This window comes from Miniopterus schreibersii, assembly GCF_964146895.1.
Source record: "Miniopterus schreibersii genome assembly, chromosome: 13".
In the NCBI taxonomy this organism is placed as follows: domain Eukaryota; kingdom Metazoa; phylum Chordata; class Mammalia; order Chiroptera; family Miniopteridae; genus Miniopterus; species Miniopterus schreibersii.
Window position 1 is genome coordinate 55561816 of NC_138113.1, and position 17191 is coordinate 55579006.

The 17191-nt window shown below is 46.7% G+C and overlaps 1 protein-coding gene across 4 annotated transcripts in view; it reads left to right on the forward strand.

Annotated features, from left to right (window-relative positions):
- Positions 1–5317: 5317 nt before the first annotated feature.
- UXS1 (UDP-glucuronate decarboxylase 1) overlaps positions 5318–17191 on the forward strand; it is a 91747-nt gene continuing 79873 nt past the window's right edge. For 2 of the 4 annotated variants that reach the window (XM_081157202.1, XM_081157203.1), the window contains exons 1-2: positions 5399–5563; positions 14449–14568. Coding sequence is in view for 2 of the 4 variants with exons in the window: in XM_081157200.1 (XP_081013326.1) it covers positions 5470–5563 (94 nt within the window). In the remaining 2 variants the exon portion in view is untranslated. Of the gene's footprint in view, positions 5564–14448; positions 14569–17191 lie in introns of all 4 variants that reach the window. The other 2 variants (XM_081157200.1, XM_081157201.1) reach the window with 2 other exon arrangements.

The window sequence follows — 17191 nt, forward strand, 5'->3', positions numbered from 1 at the left end:
TTTGTGGAATTTATAATGAACAAAATAAACTGATGAACAAAATAGGTCCAGACACATAGAAGCATGGAACAGAATGACAAATCTCATAGGGAATGTAGGGGTTGGGTAGTGGGTGGGGAGAGATTAATCAAAGAACTTTTATGCCTTAATGCATAACCCATGGACATAGGTATTGTATGGGCAAGGCCTGGGGGTGTGGCAGATTCTGGGTGGAGGGGATCAATGGGAGGAAAATAAGGGGACATCTTTAATACTTTCAACAATTAAGATACATTTTTAAAAAATTAATTAATAAATAAATAAACATTATAAATATAAAAAAAGCACACAAAAAAGTCCCTAAAAGTAGAACTACCATACAACCGAGCAATTCCACTTACGGGTATTTAGCCAAAGAAACCCAAAACACTAATTTTAAAAGATATATGCACCCCTATGTTTAATGTAACATTATTTACAATAGCTAAGATATGGAACCAACTTAAGCGTTCATTGATAGATGAATGGATAAAGAAGCAGTACATATTACTCAGAAATAAGAAAGAATAAAAACTTGCCATTTGCAACAACAGTGATGGACCTAGAAGGTATTATGCTGAGTGAAATAAGTCAGAGAAAGACAAATATATGATTTTGCTTATCTGTGGAATCTAAAACAAACGAATATACAAACAAAACAAAAATAGACTCATAGAAATAGAGAACAAACTGATAGTTTGCCAGAGGGGTGGGAGTGGGGGGAATGGATGAAAAAGGTGAAGGTACAAACTTCCAGTCATAAACTAAAAATGCCACAGAAATGTAGTGTGTAACACAGGCAATATAGTCAATAATGTTGACTGTAACTTGGCTTGGTGACATATGGTTACTAGACTTAAGGAGGTGGTCACAGAGAATGGTATATAAATGCTGAATTACTATGCTGCACACCTGACACTAATATACCATTGTATACCAATTATGCCTTAATAAAAAAAAATTTTCAGATATAAAATGTTCCAAAATTGACTGTTGTTATGATTGCAATGTCTGTGAATATACTAAACACCATTGAATTATACACTTCAAATAGTAAATTTCATGGCATGTGAATTATCTATCAGTAAATTTGTTTTAAGAAAGTAATTGGAACACACATATGCACACACACACTTGGTATTGACCTGGAATGTTAGTAGTGCCATAGTATCATAGTTTTGGGATTTCCCCAATCTCCCCATAAAATCAAAGCATCTATATATCTAAATGAGAAACTCCTAGAAAACATTTACAACAAAACTTGGGGCGATGCTTTCCTTATGAACCTCAAAATACAAACGGGTAGGGACAAACCATCAACAGCCAGAAAACACACTGGGATTGTCAGTATCTGTGCAGGAGAAAGCAGAGGGAAGTCCAATGAGTGTGCAGACTAAGTTCTTCCTGGGAGGTGATGACTTCCCGATGAAAATTATTATAATGGCTTTGATTAAAAGGTATAATATTATTTGCCTTTGTCTTTACCCTTTAGAATAAAAGTTTTATTTATTTTTATATTTTTATAGAAATATTTACTTGTTCCATCTAACATGCAGTTTTCTTTTTACTTTTTTAAAAATCCTCACCTGAGAGTATGGTTATTGTTTTAAAGATAGGTAAGGGTGGACCCTGAGTAAGAACATACCCCCAGTGACTAATAGGGCTCAAACTTAAACAACAACAAAAAACCCCAGAGCCTAGCCGCCTTTTCTACACAGGGCCCTCTCCTGCACACTGCCCTTCAGGGGAAGGCCTGCCCTAACCCGCCTGCTGCTCTGCCCCTGCCATGGGGGCCAGCCCGCCTAGGAGAGTTCTTCGAAGCCTGTTTCAACCAACAGGACTGAGGCTTTCCCCAGGCACCCGGAGGTGTGCAGCTTTGGCCAACCAGAGCAGCTCTATTCTGAGCAATCAGGACGGTGCCTTTTGGACTAATCCAACTGTGAACTTGGACAGACCAATCAGGGACCAGGGCCAGGGCCTCCTGTCCATATAAGCCTGCTTCCCACTGATTCTGAAAGGACGCTTTCCTTTTCCAACAGAGACTGAAGAGCGCCTTCCCCTGGCAGAGCTGAAACAACACTGAAGATGTCTCACTGGAGGAAGGGGAGCAGAGGGGTGCAGGCCAGAGCAGGATGACGCAGGCCAGAGCAGAGCTAAGCACAGGGGAGCAGATCAGCGCTGTGCAAAGTAGACCTGCAAGGAGAAGAGCACAGCTGTGCGGACCAGAGCACTGAGATGCAGAACAGAGTCCTATGGCCGGACAGGGCTGCACTGTTTTCACAGCTGTGCTATGTTGCAATTGAATTCTTTTGCACTGAAAAAAAGTTTTCTTGTTCACTGCATCCCACATTAGGGATACCTGTTAGCGTTGAATTGGCACCAATGACCGTTGACCATCGGTTGACACTAGCAACTTCCAGCAACCATTAGCGATGGCCTTGTGGGCAGAGCCAGAAGGAAAACCAACTGCAGAACCTACCAGGAATCTGGAAGATGCCCTATACACACTACAGCCCCAGGGGACTAGCACAAGCCCAGAAGTGCAGACGGAGGCTGAGACAGCTGGGGAATAACCGGCCGTGGAAGTCACGGTTGACCAGGGCACCAGTGACTCTTGGTTTGTACTAATCCTCAGGGCCTTGCAGGATCTTCCTTTCCAATATTATTTATACCTGCTCTTCTTGCTCCCCTGTCCTCCTGCCAAAGAAAGATCCCCACTGTGTCCTATGGGATCCTTTCCCTTTCCAGAGTCCCTGCTTTTGCTAGCCCAATGTGTATGAGGAAGAGTCGTACTTGGGCTTTGAAATTCAAGTCAGGTGGTTCCTGCTATGCAAGGCCTTCCTCTCACTGTTCTGCCCTGGAAACAGAGATGTGCTGGTAAAAAACCAAACAAAATCTGATTTGTAGCAATTGCTCAGTTCCATGGGATAACTGTTAGAACAAGGGTCTCCTAGGTGTGGGCAGTTCTTACTAAATGCTGTTCTTGCTAAATGTTAAAATGTAGCAGTATTTTGCAGACTGAGCTGTAAACAGGATAAGCTTGAGGGAACCCAAGGGTAAATGTAGCCAAATGCAAAAAGAAATCAACATGCAATTAACCAAATATAAACTATGGCTAAGCCTCCCTTAGAGACAGAGCTTTGGATATGAATCCCTCTCCTTTACTTGCTGGAAGTAAATAAAATTACCTGGTGACAACCATGTCTCCTTGAATGGAACACCCCAAGCTACAAACTCCTTGAGTTGGGTGACATAAATACTCCCACTGAATTACTAACATTCAGCTTGGATGAGCCTGTACCAGCTGACCCCGAGGGCACAATGTCCCTGGCAGCAATGTCTCTCTTGTGACATTGTTTAGTCATCCACCTGAGCCTGTCCCACAGCGCTCACCACTTTTTACCATGAATTATAATTGTTTCTGCACATGCCTTTAGGAACAGCATTCTCATATAGGAATGAGGCACGGGTTCAAAAGGCAGCCCAGCACTCACAGCAATGTGGACAGTGAATCCTCAGAGCCTCAATGTCCTCACCTGTTGAAGACAGCAGCAACCCCACATCACAGCTCTAGTACAGAATTAAATAGGATCACATGGGAAAGCGACCCACATAAACGGAAGTTTAATAAATGCTAGTTTTCTACCCTTCTTAGGCTTTTTACAAGCTGGGAGAGAAGCCATATTATGATTCACATTTTATTACCCCAGGTATCAAGACAGCGCCGTGTAACCAGAAATTGCTGGAAAATATTCTTCACATATCCATGGAGAGAATAAAGTAGATAGCAAGGTGAGGGTGGGGCGGATGAGAGCCCAGAACCTGATGAGGGGGTGGGGTGGGCTGGGCTGGCTGGAAGAAGAGAGAAGAGAGGAGCACTGAGTGTGGACTTGCCTAAGCCCCAGGTTTCCCCGATGAGCCTGCAGGTCGTCCTCGGCACCTCCTTCCCTCAGGGGTTCACACGGCCACGGGGTACATGCTTACTGTTGCTTACTCCGTAATTCTGGCTTTGGTTGAACTGGAAATCAGGGTCTTGGGTCACCGACAGTTTTCTGGGTGGTAATGACGACAGCAGCAGCATTTCCACCTGCAGCTGCTGATGGTATTTTCTATCCTTAACCCAGTGGGGCAGGAGAAGTTGGCCACAGAGTGTGGTGGCAGGAAGAGGGCTCCACTAGGAACCTGGGCTTTAGGGAGTTTTTTACCAAAGTAGCATGTATTTCACAATTTCTGGCCTTGAATTGATAGGTACCTTTCAACTAACTCCCACCGACAACTTAATAGGCTTGGAATCTGCTTACAGCTTCACTGTGACATTTTTAATAAAGGTGACGAAGGGCAGCAGGTTGAGTTTAGCAAACAGGCCTGGTGCTCAGAGGTCTGCACACAGCTGCCTGCTGTGCTTTCTCCCTGTGGTGAGGGTCAGCCTGGCTCATCAGCAGCTCCCCAATACCCCCTGGGGTCTCTCCAGACAACCTAGAGATCTGTGGGTACCCTCTCTGCCCTCCTGGGGACCAGTGTCTGTGGGTGGGGTGATGGTGTCTGTGGGCCCCTGACACAGCTCCGAGTGAAGCAGGCGTTCAATAAATGCTAATTGAAGAAATAGATCCAGGTGCCCCAGGCAGTCACTGCACCTCCGTGACTCGCCCCCCTCACTGTTAAAACACAGCCACTCGGCAAACTGGGCTGAACCCACACGCAGCCCCGTCAGTGATCTCCCTGAGGCAGGGGCGGCGTGAGTCACCCTTTCCCTCACCCGGTTTGTCCTAATTCCACCACTAGCATTACTTTTCTGTAATAATAGTAAACCATTTGTTTTTAAAAGACATCGCAGTCGACCCTGGCACAGAGCAGTGCACAGGGTTTGCCGTGAGCAGTTTTTCGGGGATTAATGATTTTCTCCGCTGCTCCTGTAACTAAAGCCAACAAAACAGCCCAGGGAACTGGTCCCTCTGAGGGAGCCTTCAAAGCCCTCACAGGCGCGGCCTAACTTAGCGCAAACGCTTCTTTTCACGGCCTCATTTGAGTGCCCACCGCGGGCCACCAGGTGGGTTGGGTTCGGAAACCTGGCGACCAGGGCGCCGCCCTCAGCCTGGAGACGCACCTTCCTGCGCCTGCGCCAGGCGCTGCTCTGGGGAAACACGCCGCAGGCGCAGGCGCAGAGCCCGCCCCATCCCTGCAGCTACATTCTTAGAAAACTGAGGTGAGGCGGCCTCAGTGCGCCTGCGGGGACAGAGGCGGCGGGGCGGACATTGGAAGAGAGAGAGAGGAGGCGGGTCTGGGGCGGAGTCGCGCCTGCGCAGTGGTTCCGCCTGCCGGAAACCCGGGCGAGGAGGCGGGGCCTCGCGGACGGCTAGGGGCGGGGCTCTCTCCTGCCGCCGCCGGCGTTGCGCTTTGTGCAACGCAGGCGGCCGCCGCGCGGCAGGGCTCTGGACCCGCGCGCTCCTGGGGATGGTGAGCAAGGCGCTCCTGCGCCTCGCGTCTGCCATCAACCGCAGGAGGATGAAGCTGCTGCTGGGCATCGCGCTGCTCGCCTACGTCGCCTGTGAGTGAGCCCCGGCGGCCAGCGGGGGAGCCTCATTCATTCCTGGGCACCGGGAGGCGGTGCGGGGGTGGGAGGGCCGTGTACGGCCTCAAGGGTGGCCCTGCCGCTCGGTCGCCGTCCGTGCTGGGATGTGTGCTTCCCGCTCCCACCCTTTTCCGCGGTCTTCGGGTTCTCGCCCTTTCCACATTCGGGGCAAAGCCGCCGTCCAACTTGGGCAAAGACCGTCAACCGGTTAGGCCCGGAGCGGACGCCCGGCTGCCCCGCGGCGGGCCCTGCCCTGAGCTCAGTGACCGCGGGCCCGGGCGGCTGAGTCGCCGCAGTCCTTAGGCAATCCTTCCTAACGCAACGCAGCCCTAGCCCACTGCCCCAAATAGCTGCCTCCCGACGTGTGGGACTGGTGTCCCCATCGCCTGGGAGCCGGCTGCGCGGGGACACCCTGGGGAATGCGCCGCCCTGCCCTGCTGGTTAAGTAGGATAAAAATACTGTTGCCCTTGGCATAGACCCCGCTAGGACTGTTTGCTCCGCAGGAAAGTTACTCAGCATTTAACTGCTGGGGAGCCAAGTGTTGCCGGCCCTCCCGGCCCGCGGCAGCTCCCAGGTGTGCGGGCGCCGGTTCCGGGGCTCGGCTGTGGGCTCTTCTGGCCCAGCGCGCAGGCGCTTCCCCGTGTGCGGTTCTTGTCTCTCTCATCACTCAGGGTCGCATCCGAGATAGGGCAGCTGTTGGACCCTATGTCTTAGAGACAGAAACTGTTGTGTGTGTTTTTAAATTTTAAGAGCTGTTCGATGGGAATTTATTTTAAACATCTATTCGATTGGAGTATAGTTTAATTGTTGTTATTAATACCTTACCAAGTACAAAAATGGCACCGGAAATAGCTCCCAGTGTGAGCTCTTTGAGTCCTGGCCACCGGACACACACTGAAATGAAACCACCTGCTAACCGGTTGAGTTACCAAGCTCTGATTCCAGAGGTGAGAGGGGACCTGGGAAAGCACTAGGAAGACGTGTGTGATTAGACCCTGTCTGTCTCCTGGAGCCCAGCTGCTCGGGGGATGGAGCTGAGGACTCTAGCAGGGCTTCTGGTTGCTAGGCAAGGTTTCAGGCTGGGGTGGGTGTTAGATGTGGGGAGTTTGCCAGGGAGGAAGTGTTTGGTCATAGAGAGCTAGGACCTGAGGGGAAAGACCACTTAAAGTTGCCTAATTATTGTTATGACAATACTAATAATACCAAAATTTGTTTAGTGCTTACTGTGTATGTGCAGGCATGAGTCTCTTTTATTGTCTCATTTAATTATCTCAACAGTACTAGGAAGTAGGTACTGTATTATTCCCATGTTAGACGTGAGGAAATTAAGGCCAAGAGAAATTGGGAAAATCTATGGATGGTCACACAGATGATAAGCTATGGAGAGCCAAGTTTTGAACCTAGAAGGCCTGGGAGCTGGGCCCTAGAGCCCAAGTCTGCAGCAGGTTCCTGTGGATTATGGGGGTTCCTGAAGTTAGACAGGGGTTTAGAATTAATAAGGTAGGGGATCCAGGAGAGACATAGAAAGGTATCCACGATTCATTCAACCAGGAAATCTTACCAACTCCTTCCTGCTGTGCTTGGCACCAGGGGACACCAAAGAGGGCAAAACACCTAGGCTTTGTAGTCATGGAGCCTAGGGTAGTGGATCGCATCTGGAGGGTTTGCAAAACACAAGTTGCTGCTGCCTTCCTCAAGTTCTGATTTAATAGGTCTGGGGTGTGGCCTGATAATTTGCATTTCTAATAGCTTCACCTGGGAAGCTGCTGCTGTGGTTTGGGGACCCCACTGAGAAGGATTGGCCTAGAAGGTGAGATGGCATACATGAGATATCACCCAAATGAGGGTTACATTATAAACTGGTAGAAGGAAAAGAATGCATAAGAGTTTATGACAGATTTCTGAGATAGAGCAACCAGGGATGTTTGTTTTCATGAGGAATTGGGGTTTGAGCTGAGAATTGAAGGATGTGTAGGAATTAATAGGGAGGTGGAGAAGGGAATGTGTTCCAGAAGGAACAGCATGTGCAGAGGTTCTGTGGCAGCCAGGAGCAGGGAGTGTTCTGGGAATGCAAAGAAGGGTAGTGTCTTGGAGTGAGAATGAAGTATAGTGATGAGGGTGCCCCGCCAGACGGGCCAGAGAGACCTGTGCCAGCTTGTGAAGTGGGTGATTTTACTTATTTATTAAATATATCTTTATTGATTTCATAGAGAGGAATGGAGAGGTAGAGAGAAAGAGAAACATCAGTGACGAGAGAGTCAAGAGTTGTCATTGATCCGCTGCCCCCTGCCCACTCCCCACTGGGGATTGAGCCTGCAACCTGGGCATGTGCCCTGACTGGGAATCGAACCTCCATCTCCTGGATCCTAGGTCCACACTCAACTGCTGACCCATGCCTGGCCGGGCTGAAGTGGGTGATTTTAACTGGGGTTTAAGATGAGGAAAGAGGCAATGTTACTAGTGAGCAGGGATGGTAAATATGAGATACTTTGCAGGAAAAATGTTACAGGGCTCCTGATAGTGTCTGAGGACACTGATCATGTCTTAAGTTAACAGTGACTTCTGTGATTCTTAGTGTCTGCTTTTCCTTATTAATAATCTTGCCCCCTCCCCATTATGAGTAAAATCTCACATGTGTTGACAAACTGTCCATACTCCCAAATCACACACATTGTCACTGTTAGCCAGTCCCCCTTCCGGAAATGCTCTCGCTGTTCCTCTCTCAGGTCCTGCTAGTCTTTCTCACTGTACCTCTTCTGTCTTTTGTCTCTTCGCCCTCAGTCCTTTTTGCCTCCTGGGACCCAGGCTCCCTTCTTGCTGCCACATAACTCTGTGCCATTCCTAGGGCGGTGAGCATACGTCCACTTAATTGCACTTGGGTTTTTTTTCATGCATATGCTCTCTTAATAAAACTACCAATCCTTGAGGACAGGGGTTGTGTCTTACATGTTTCAGCCCTTGTGGCATTTAGATCAGTGCTATTAGGTCAGTGGAAGAGATCGAAGGTCTGATTGAAAGTCGGCCATTTACTAGGTAGTTTGCTCTGAAGAGACTCAGCTCCAGTTACCTTTTTCTTTTTTTAGCATGCACATAGTTATGGTTTAAAAAGTCAAATAGCCTCTGCAGGAGTTATTAGGCCAAGCAGTGTCCCCTGCCACTACTTCCCTCCCTGGAGGCAAGCACTTGACTTCTCCTCGCTGATTATTTCGCTATTTGTCTCTGTGCCATGGAGTGACCTGCCTCTTCATTTCTCATTTGTAAATATTTGTCACCTAGTGACTTTCTTTGTTGGAAGGAGATTGTTCTCTTTTCCTCTGCTCCTATGCTCCCCCCCCCCCCCCCCGTGGGTGGGCGTTGCAGAATTTGGGGGAAATCAACATGTAGTGCTCATGAGTAGGACTGAATGCCGTCCATAGTGAGCCGTATTGTACATTACTTTTTGCTTTCCTCGCAGCTAATTGGCTTTTTAAAAAAATTACTTTCCTTTTGAGGTACTATTACTGGTTTGACTTGAAATGCTCTGTTGGTTGCTTGGGCCTTCCTGCAGGATGCTCAGAAGGGGCAGGGCCTCTTCCTAAAGAAGGGCCCCAGCCTTCAGAACTGCTCTGCCTGTCACACGTTTCCCGTCTCCTGACTTCCCCTTCCTTACGTCACGCTTATTTCACACAGATGTGCCCAGGAGGAGCTTCTGGAGACTCTGTCCATAACTATCTTTTCTGCCTTCACATTTAATTGATAGATTGCTTATGTGGAATTCTAGAAGAGGGTTCCGTCAGGATTTTTCAGGCCCTGTTCCATCCCTTTCTGGCTTCCAGTGTTGGTGAGGAGTTTGAGGCCAGGCCCTTTCTGTGGGATTTGCATTTTTTTCTGGAGGATTGCAGGGTCTGTCTCTCTGGGTTGGGGGGTGCCCACTTCACTGCTGGGCCCAGCGGTTAGTTGTGAAGGCAAGTTTCTCCAGCATCCTGGGGACAGCTCTCAGTGTGCAGAGCCCCTCCCCCCCACTCCCTTAGAGTGAAATCAGCCCTAGGAGTCCATCTCTGTTGTTCTAAGCCTCTGAGGGTCCTGGGTTGGTGTCCCTGCAGCTAGGCAAAGCCTGCCCTGACCTCCCACCCTGTACTCTGCCTGGGTGCCTTGCATGCAGGGTGCTGGGTACTTTGGAGCCCTTGCAATCTAGGGACTTGAATTCTTCAGTTTTGGAAGTTTTCTTGAATTGTTTTGGTTATTTCCGTCCCTCCATTTTATCTTCCTGGAATATTATTATGCTGACATAAAATTTACTGGTCTAGTCTTTTAATTTGCAATTTTCTCCTTTTTTAAATAAAGTTTTGCTCTGCTTTTAGGAAACTCCCTTATCTTTGCATTCTAACTCTTCTAGTGATTTAAAAAATTTTTATTTAGCTATCATTTTTCACTTATAAGAGTTCTTTTATGTTGTCTGAATTTTTAAAAAAGCTAAAAAAAAAGCATGGTCTTTGTTTCACGATTGTCTCTCTCCAGGATAGTTTTGTTTTTTCAGTCTTCTTATCACCGGAGAGTTTCTTTCCCCCAGGTCACTTCTCCCCTTCTTGTTGCAGGCTTTCTTCCGCTTTCTGGTCACCCGAAGTCCTGTGCTAGTGTTTGAGCCGAGGACTTGGGCAATGGCGAACCCTGAGCTGCCCCTTGACTGTGAGCTGTGCCACTAGCACTGGCAGAGCCTCACAACCTGAGTACCATGGGGCTGTCCTCAGAGCTGGGGTGACAAGGCTCTCCCTTGCCCCTGCAGACCAGGGAGGCCTGGCTGCCTGCAGTGTGGGAGCACAGTGGGCAGTGGGTTGAAGCACCTGGATCATCATCCCACTTGGACTCGGGGCTCCCAGTCTGTGACCCCCTATTCTACCCTTTCCTGAGATGGAGCTGCCTATCTTCTGCCAAAGCAGGGAGTGGCACTGCGCCGGCAGTCATATTGCTGTTCATACAGATTTGAAAGTCAAACCTTCTGTCTTAGCAGTGTTGTCGCCCCATGTCCAAGTGCAGCAGGCATGATCATTCTCAACCCTTCTAGGCAGCAATTTTCAACCTTTTTCATCTCATGGCATGTAAACTAATTACTAAAATTCTGTGGCACACCAAAAAATACATTTTTTGCAGCTCTGACCAAAAAAAGTAGGTATAATTTTAATTCATTCTCACCAGATGGCTATTGTTGTGTTGGCTGTTGTCATATTTTTATTTGACAATCTCAGGGAAAAGAGGTCAGTGCCCCCAACTAAATAAATAGTCAGGGATTGCATGTTTTGAAAATTCCTGTGGCACCCCACTTGGAAATCGCTGTTCTAAGATCTAACTCTGCCTTTCCCAGTGCTGGTCTCTCTTTCTCTTAATTCCTCTGCCTTCAGAGACCCTTTTCTCCTCCCAGCAACACTGTATTCCCCTTTTTCCTGTCCCCATAGCTTTATACCTTAAACAACAAGTAAAGAAATGAAGTTTATTTTCTGGCATTTCAGTGGAGGTTAGGTGTCTTATCTTTCCATCCTAAAAACTAGAACTGTAATACTCACTAATTTTTAGTGCATCATGGACTTGGTTGTAATGACATCGTTTTTATGGTAACATATGTTGCTGTTATCCCCCTGAAAATTTCAGAGAAGACAAAATTAAACCCTGAAAACCATATAGAAGTATGTTTTATGTGTGTTAGCTTTGCATTTATAACAGACTTCTAACTTCTCTGAGTTGGGAGTTTTATTGGGTAGTTCTGCAATCTAATCAGTCCCTCCTAAGTTCACTCAGTAAACATTTACTGGCCTGTTGCCAGGGAGGAGACACAGTGAGTTAGACACTGTCTTGATGCCAGCGAACTCCAGTGGAGAAGAGATCGGGAAGCACAGCAGACTGAGGTGTAGCTGGTGTTTCCAGATGGGCCTGTGCCAGGCTCCGCCAGCCTGGTGAAAGGCAGGCTCCTCCTCAGGCCTGCGTGTCAGGCCGGGGTCCTTCTTCGCATCCCTCCTTGGGGGCGGGAAGGGGCAACCTGGAAATTGTTTTGAATCATCAGCATCTTTTTTTATTATAAATATATCTTTATTGATTTCAGAGTGAGGAAGGGAGAGGGAGAAAGAGAGAGATAGAAACATCAATGATGAGTCATTGATCCGATGCTTCCTGCATGCCCCCTACTGGGGATCGAGTCCGAAACCCAGGCATGTGCCCTGACCAGGAATCGAACCATGATCATCTATATCATGGCTTGATGTTCAACTGCTGAGCCACGTTGCCGGGCTAACCTTCTACATTTTAAGAATTTCCATACCTATTTTCTACTTTTTCTGTTGAACGAGTAAATCAGCAGACTCCCAAGGAATCCTCTGCCTAGATTTACCAGTTCTTTTTTCCACATTTGTTCTTTTCTCTGTTTTTATACTTTTTTTGTTGAACTGTTTTAAATACTTCAATGTAATCTCCTAAGACTAAAGGCATTTTTCTACATAACGTCATCACCGATACCATTCTCTAAAAACTAACATAAATCTCTCACATGTAGTCTATATTTGAATTGTCTTCAGTTGTATCATAAATGTCTTTTATAGCCTTTTCTGTTTTTGTTTTTTGTTTCTAAATCATGATCCAGTCAAGGTTTGCACATTGCATTTGGCTGTTACGTTTCTAACTTTTCTCTTGTTTCTCATGACATTTACCTTTTAAAAAAAGCCCAGGCCAGTTGTCCTGTAAAATGTCCCACATTCCGGGTTTATTTATTTTTTTCCTTTTGATTAAATTCAGTTAAACCTTTTTAAACATATTTTTTAAATTGATTTTAGAGAGAGAGGGAGGGAAGGGGGAGAGAGAGAAACATCAATGTGAGAGAAACTTCGATCAGTTGCCTCCTGCACTGGGACTCACACCCTGACTGGGACTCACACCCACAACCTGGGTATGAGCCCTGACCAGAAATTGAACCCTAGACCTTTTGGTGTTTGGGGCGACACTCCAACCAACTGAGCCACACAGGCCAGGGCTTCAGTTAAACATTTTTTATAGTAATGCTTGTTGATTTGCATTACATCACAGTTTTCCCCCTATTGATGATAAGTTGGGTGCCTGGCAGGGCCACCACATCACTTCATTTTAAAGGCATGTTCCCCAGTACACAGTCTGGGGGTGATTCTCAGACGTTAGGAGCTTCTCTGGTTCTCCAGCCAGTGCGGGTAGCATCCATCAACAGCCCTTGCCTGCATCAGCTTTCATACTGGGAATTACAAAATGGTGATTTTCTAATTCTCTAAATCCTCTGTGTTTGTTAACTGGTGTTCTGAAAAGAAAAGAATAACTTGTCCTTCCTCTCACTTGATTTCCTGTGGCTGCTGTAACAAAGTGCCACAGACTAGGTGGCGGTAAAACAAGAAATTTATTCTCTCACAGCTCTGGACCAGAAGTCTGAAAGCAGGTGTCACAGGGCCCTTTTCAGTCTCCAGCCTCCTTCGACGCTTTGATGTTTTGCCTGTGGGTGCATCCTTCCAGTCTCTGGGTCCCACTGCTTCCTGCTCTTTTGACTGTCACATCTCCCCTTCATCCCTTGCAGGGACACTTGTCACTGGACTCGGGACCAACTGGATAATCTAGGATAGCAATTTTCAACTGGTGTGCGGCAAAAACATTTTAAAATACACAATACCTGACTATAGTCAGGGGCACTGACCTTTTTTTCCTAGGTTGTCAGATAAAAAATGACAACAGCCTGGCTGGTTTGGCTCAGTGGTTGAGAGTCAACCCATGAACCAGGAGATGGCGGTTCAATTCCTGGTCAGGGCACATGCCCAGGTTGTGGGCTCGATCCCCAGTTGGGGGCATGCAGGAGGCAGCCGATCAATGACTCTCATCATTGATGCTTCTATCTCTCTCTCCTCCCTCCCTTTCTCTGAAGTCAATTTAAACAAAAAGACAACAGCCAACAGAACAGTTAGCCATCTTGTGTGACTGAATCAAAATCATACGTTGTTGTTTTTTGGTCAGGTCTGCAAAAAATATATTTTTTCACATGCCACAGAATTTCAGTAATTAGTTTATGTGTCATGAGATGGAAAAGGTTGAAAATCACTGATCTAGGATGATCTTTTGGTCTCAAGATCTTTAATTACATCTGCAGAGACCCTTTTTCCAAGTAAGGTCATAAGCCACCAATCAATTTACACCCCCTATTTTTTTTTTAAATCACGGGGCTTTTAGTCTTTCAGCACTTCCTTGGTCTCCAGATGCTTCAGCTCATCTTGTTCTTTCCACGCCCCAAACCTGAATCCGCTATCTGTCCAAGGAGCCCTGCTTCCTCTCAGTGCAGAACTATGTTAGAAAATCAGGGTCTGAGCACTGCTGTGCCCTTTGCTACCCAGGGGTCATGGCTTCCAACTCTTTCAGCAGACAGAGCCAGGAAATGAAAATATTTTTTTCAATCATGAGTTTATGCTGATATCTTTGTTTTAAAAACACAACAGGTTTCTTCCTTACCTTTTGTCATTATGCATTGCTATTTCCTTTTCCCCACAATGAAAATCTTGTTTATAACAGCAATAAAAACTCATTCGCGTTTGCTCTACCTCACAGACAAAACCAGTTCAGAATTACTATGTCAATATCACTGCCAGCAACCGACTTCAGAAAAATCAGAATTTCTTTGTAGTTCTTTTTTCCTTTGGACGTGTCCCACTAAGGATATGCAGTTTAAAGTACTGTGTTCAAAAGCTATTTGAAATAATTTTTTATGCCTTATACAAGTTAGGTTCATTTTTTCTGTTTGTGTTCAATTTCAGGATTTGCTTTTTTTTCCCTGATTATTACAGTGTGTCAACTGTTGATAGGCATACATCATTTTTTGTTTTATTGTGCTTCACAGATGTTGGGTTTTTTACAAATTGGAGGCAAGACCCACCCCCAGGAGAAAGATTATGACTCTCTTAATTGTGATACTCACTTTGTTGCGGTGGTCTGGAACCAAACCTGCAATATCTCTGAGGTATGCCTATACGTGATTGAAAAATCAGACTATATTAAAGTTACAGTCAGACACCTCTTGCTGTAATCTCTAGTTTCTCCACTCTATTCCCATTTTTATTGGTCCATTTTATCCATCCTAGGTTTCTTTTTGCAGATACAGGCATTAGTCTGTGTATATAATGCACATACTACTTGTTTTCATCCCAGAGGTAGCATACTGTGTAGACTGTTCTGCCTCTTTTTCTTTCCTGCGTCAGTATCTCCTGGAAAGCTCTCCACGTTGGTGTGTAGCTGTACGTCACCTTTGCTCTGTTCTCCAGCTGTGTGACACTCCTGTGTGGCTGGTATACCCTGCAGTCATTGACCAGCCTCCTGTGGAAGACATTTAAGTTCTTGGAAATAATTGGCTATTACAAATGGTGCTGCAGGGGATACACTTGTGCAGGTGCTCCCAGCGGCATGCAGAACAGCTCTCTCCTCTCAGCTACCCAACAGGCTATATTGACAAATGTTAGAATTTTCACCAATCTGAAAAAGGGGTATCTCCTTGCTTTAACATGCATTTCTCTTGACTGTCCTTGAGCTTTTTCTTCAGATGTTTAACACTGTTAATTTGTTTTTTTTCTGAGAACTGTTCATGTTTTTTGCCCACTTTTTTATTGTTTTTCATCTTCTTTCCCCCTTATTTTTAAAAGTACTTTATATATTGGGGATGTTAACTGCCCTTCGTGAAGTAAATTACAGCTGTTTGCTCATGCCTGCTGTGGTATACAGGAAAAATATGTTTGATCTTCCTGTTTCTGGCACAGAGTTTTTAAAACCTTGGGATTTCCTGAGTGATAGGAATGGCTTTGTTACTCATACGAACCCCTTTTTGGTCCTACCTGAGTTCATGCCAATGAGGTGACTTAGGGTGGGGCCCCAGGATGGGACTGGTCACCAGACAGACCCACCTTGTGCTTGAGAGGGTGGGCACTGAGCCCCGCCCATGGGTCTCCTGGAAGAGGGTTGGGGTGGAGATTGAGCACTGTGAAAAACTCAGGAACAGTGAGATTTCTCGAGTTTCACTGTTGGTGAGCATGCAGCGGTGTTGTGAGGGTGGTGCACCTGGAGAGGGTGTTACTGGCCTTGGGATTGTTGGGTTCCCCAAGATAGAAATGGAGAGGAAACCTCAGAGAAATTTCCCGGCAGATTTTATTAAGCTTATGCTTGAGCACAGGGGAGGCAGCACCGGGGAAAGGAAGGTCTCTGAACAGGCTCGAGAGCTGGCCGTGCTTGGTGCTTTTATAATCTGGGGGCAAAGTGGGCTTGCGCAGAAAGGCAGGCTTTCAGAAAGTCAGGCTTATGGAATTTTCCATTTTGGGTTTGGTGACTTCCTGTTCCAGCTGCTTGGCAGGGGTTCCGTGGGGGCAAGATGACCCACTGCTCATTACTGCTACGTTAGGAAGGAATAGCTGCCAGACTGTGATTAGCTGCGCGTGCAGGTCAGTCGTTTACGAAGGCAGTCAGAAGGGGGTAAAGTTAGCTACCTCTGTGTTTTTGAGTAGGGTGTGGAGGGGTGGTGACAGTTCTGCTGTCAGCTTCTCCCAAGTTCCTTTTGACTACCTGGTTTTAACTTGGCTTCCCAGCCACCTGGTATTTTCCATTCCTGGGCACAAGTTCCTATGCTGCCTTAAGGGCATGGAAGCCCCAGTCCCTTCCCCATAGGTTGCCCTGTGCATCTCTTCCATTTGGCTGTTCCTGAGTTGTATCCTTTGTAATAAACCAATGTTTTAATTAAACTTTTCCTGAGTTATGCGAGCTGTTCTGGCAAGTTATCGAACCCAACCAAGGAGGAAGTCTGGAAAGCCCTGATGTATAGCTGATTTGCCAGAAATATAGGTAGCCCCTGGGACTTGTGATTGGGAGTCTGAAGTGGGGGCAGTCTTGTAGGACTGAGCCCTTAACCTGTGAGGTCTGATGCTAACTCCAGGCTGTAGGTGTCAGAATCGGGCTGAATTGTTGGACACCCAGTGATGTCTAGGGAGTTGGAGAAAGTGGTTGTTGGTGTGGAAAAGCCCACACATTTGGTGTCAGAAGTGTTCTGAGAATAGAAACAGATTTTAGAACCTGGGAATTATTATCTTCAACAGCTTTCCTGTTCCCATGTAGTTTATTAGAAACTGGTCAAGGCATCCTTTTCTATTTTTTAACTTTTTATTTTTATTGATTTCAGAGGGAGGAAGGGAGAGGGGGGAGAGAGAGAAACATCAATGATGAGAGAGAATTATTGGTCGGCTGCCTCCTGCACTCCCCCTGCTGAGGATTGAGCCCGCAACCTGGGCGTGTGCCTTGACCGGGAATCAGACCATGATCCTCCCGCATCCTGGCTTGATGCTCAACTGTGGAGCCACGCGAGCTGGGCCCAGTCAAGATACTCAGTGAAAGAAATGAGACCAAGGATGGGGAGAAATGGGGAGGCCCTCAGCCTGGGCGTTGGCATTCAGAAGATGGATAGGATTTAGACAGTGGAGGTGAAGGCAAGGGTGCGAGCATGACCATAGGCATGGAGATGACAGGGTGCAAGGAGCAGGATCCTTTGTGTCCTTAAAGGCAGAACTTGAAGACTGACCTGACATAAACTTCATTCAATGTGGAGTAAA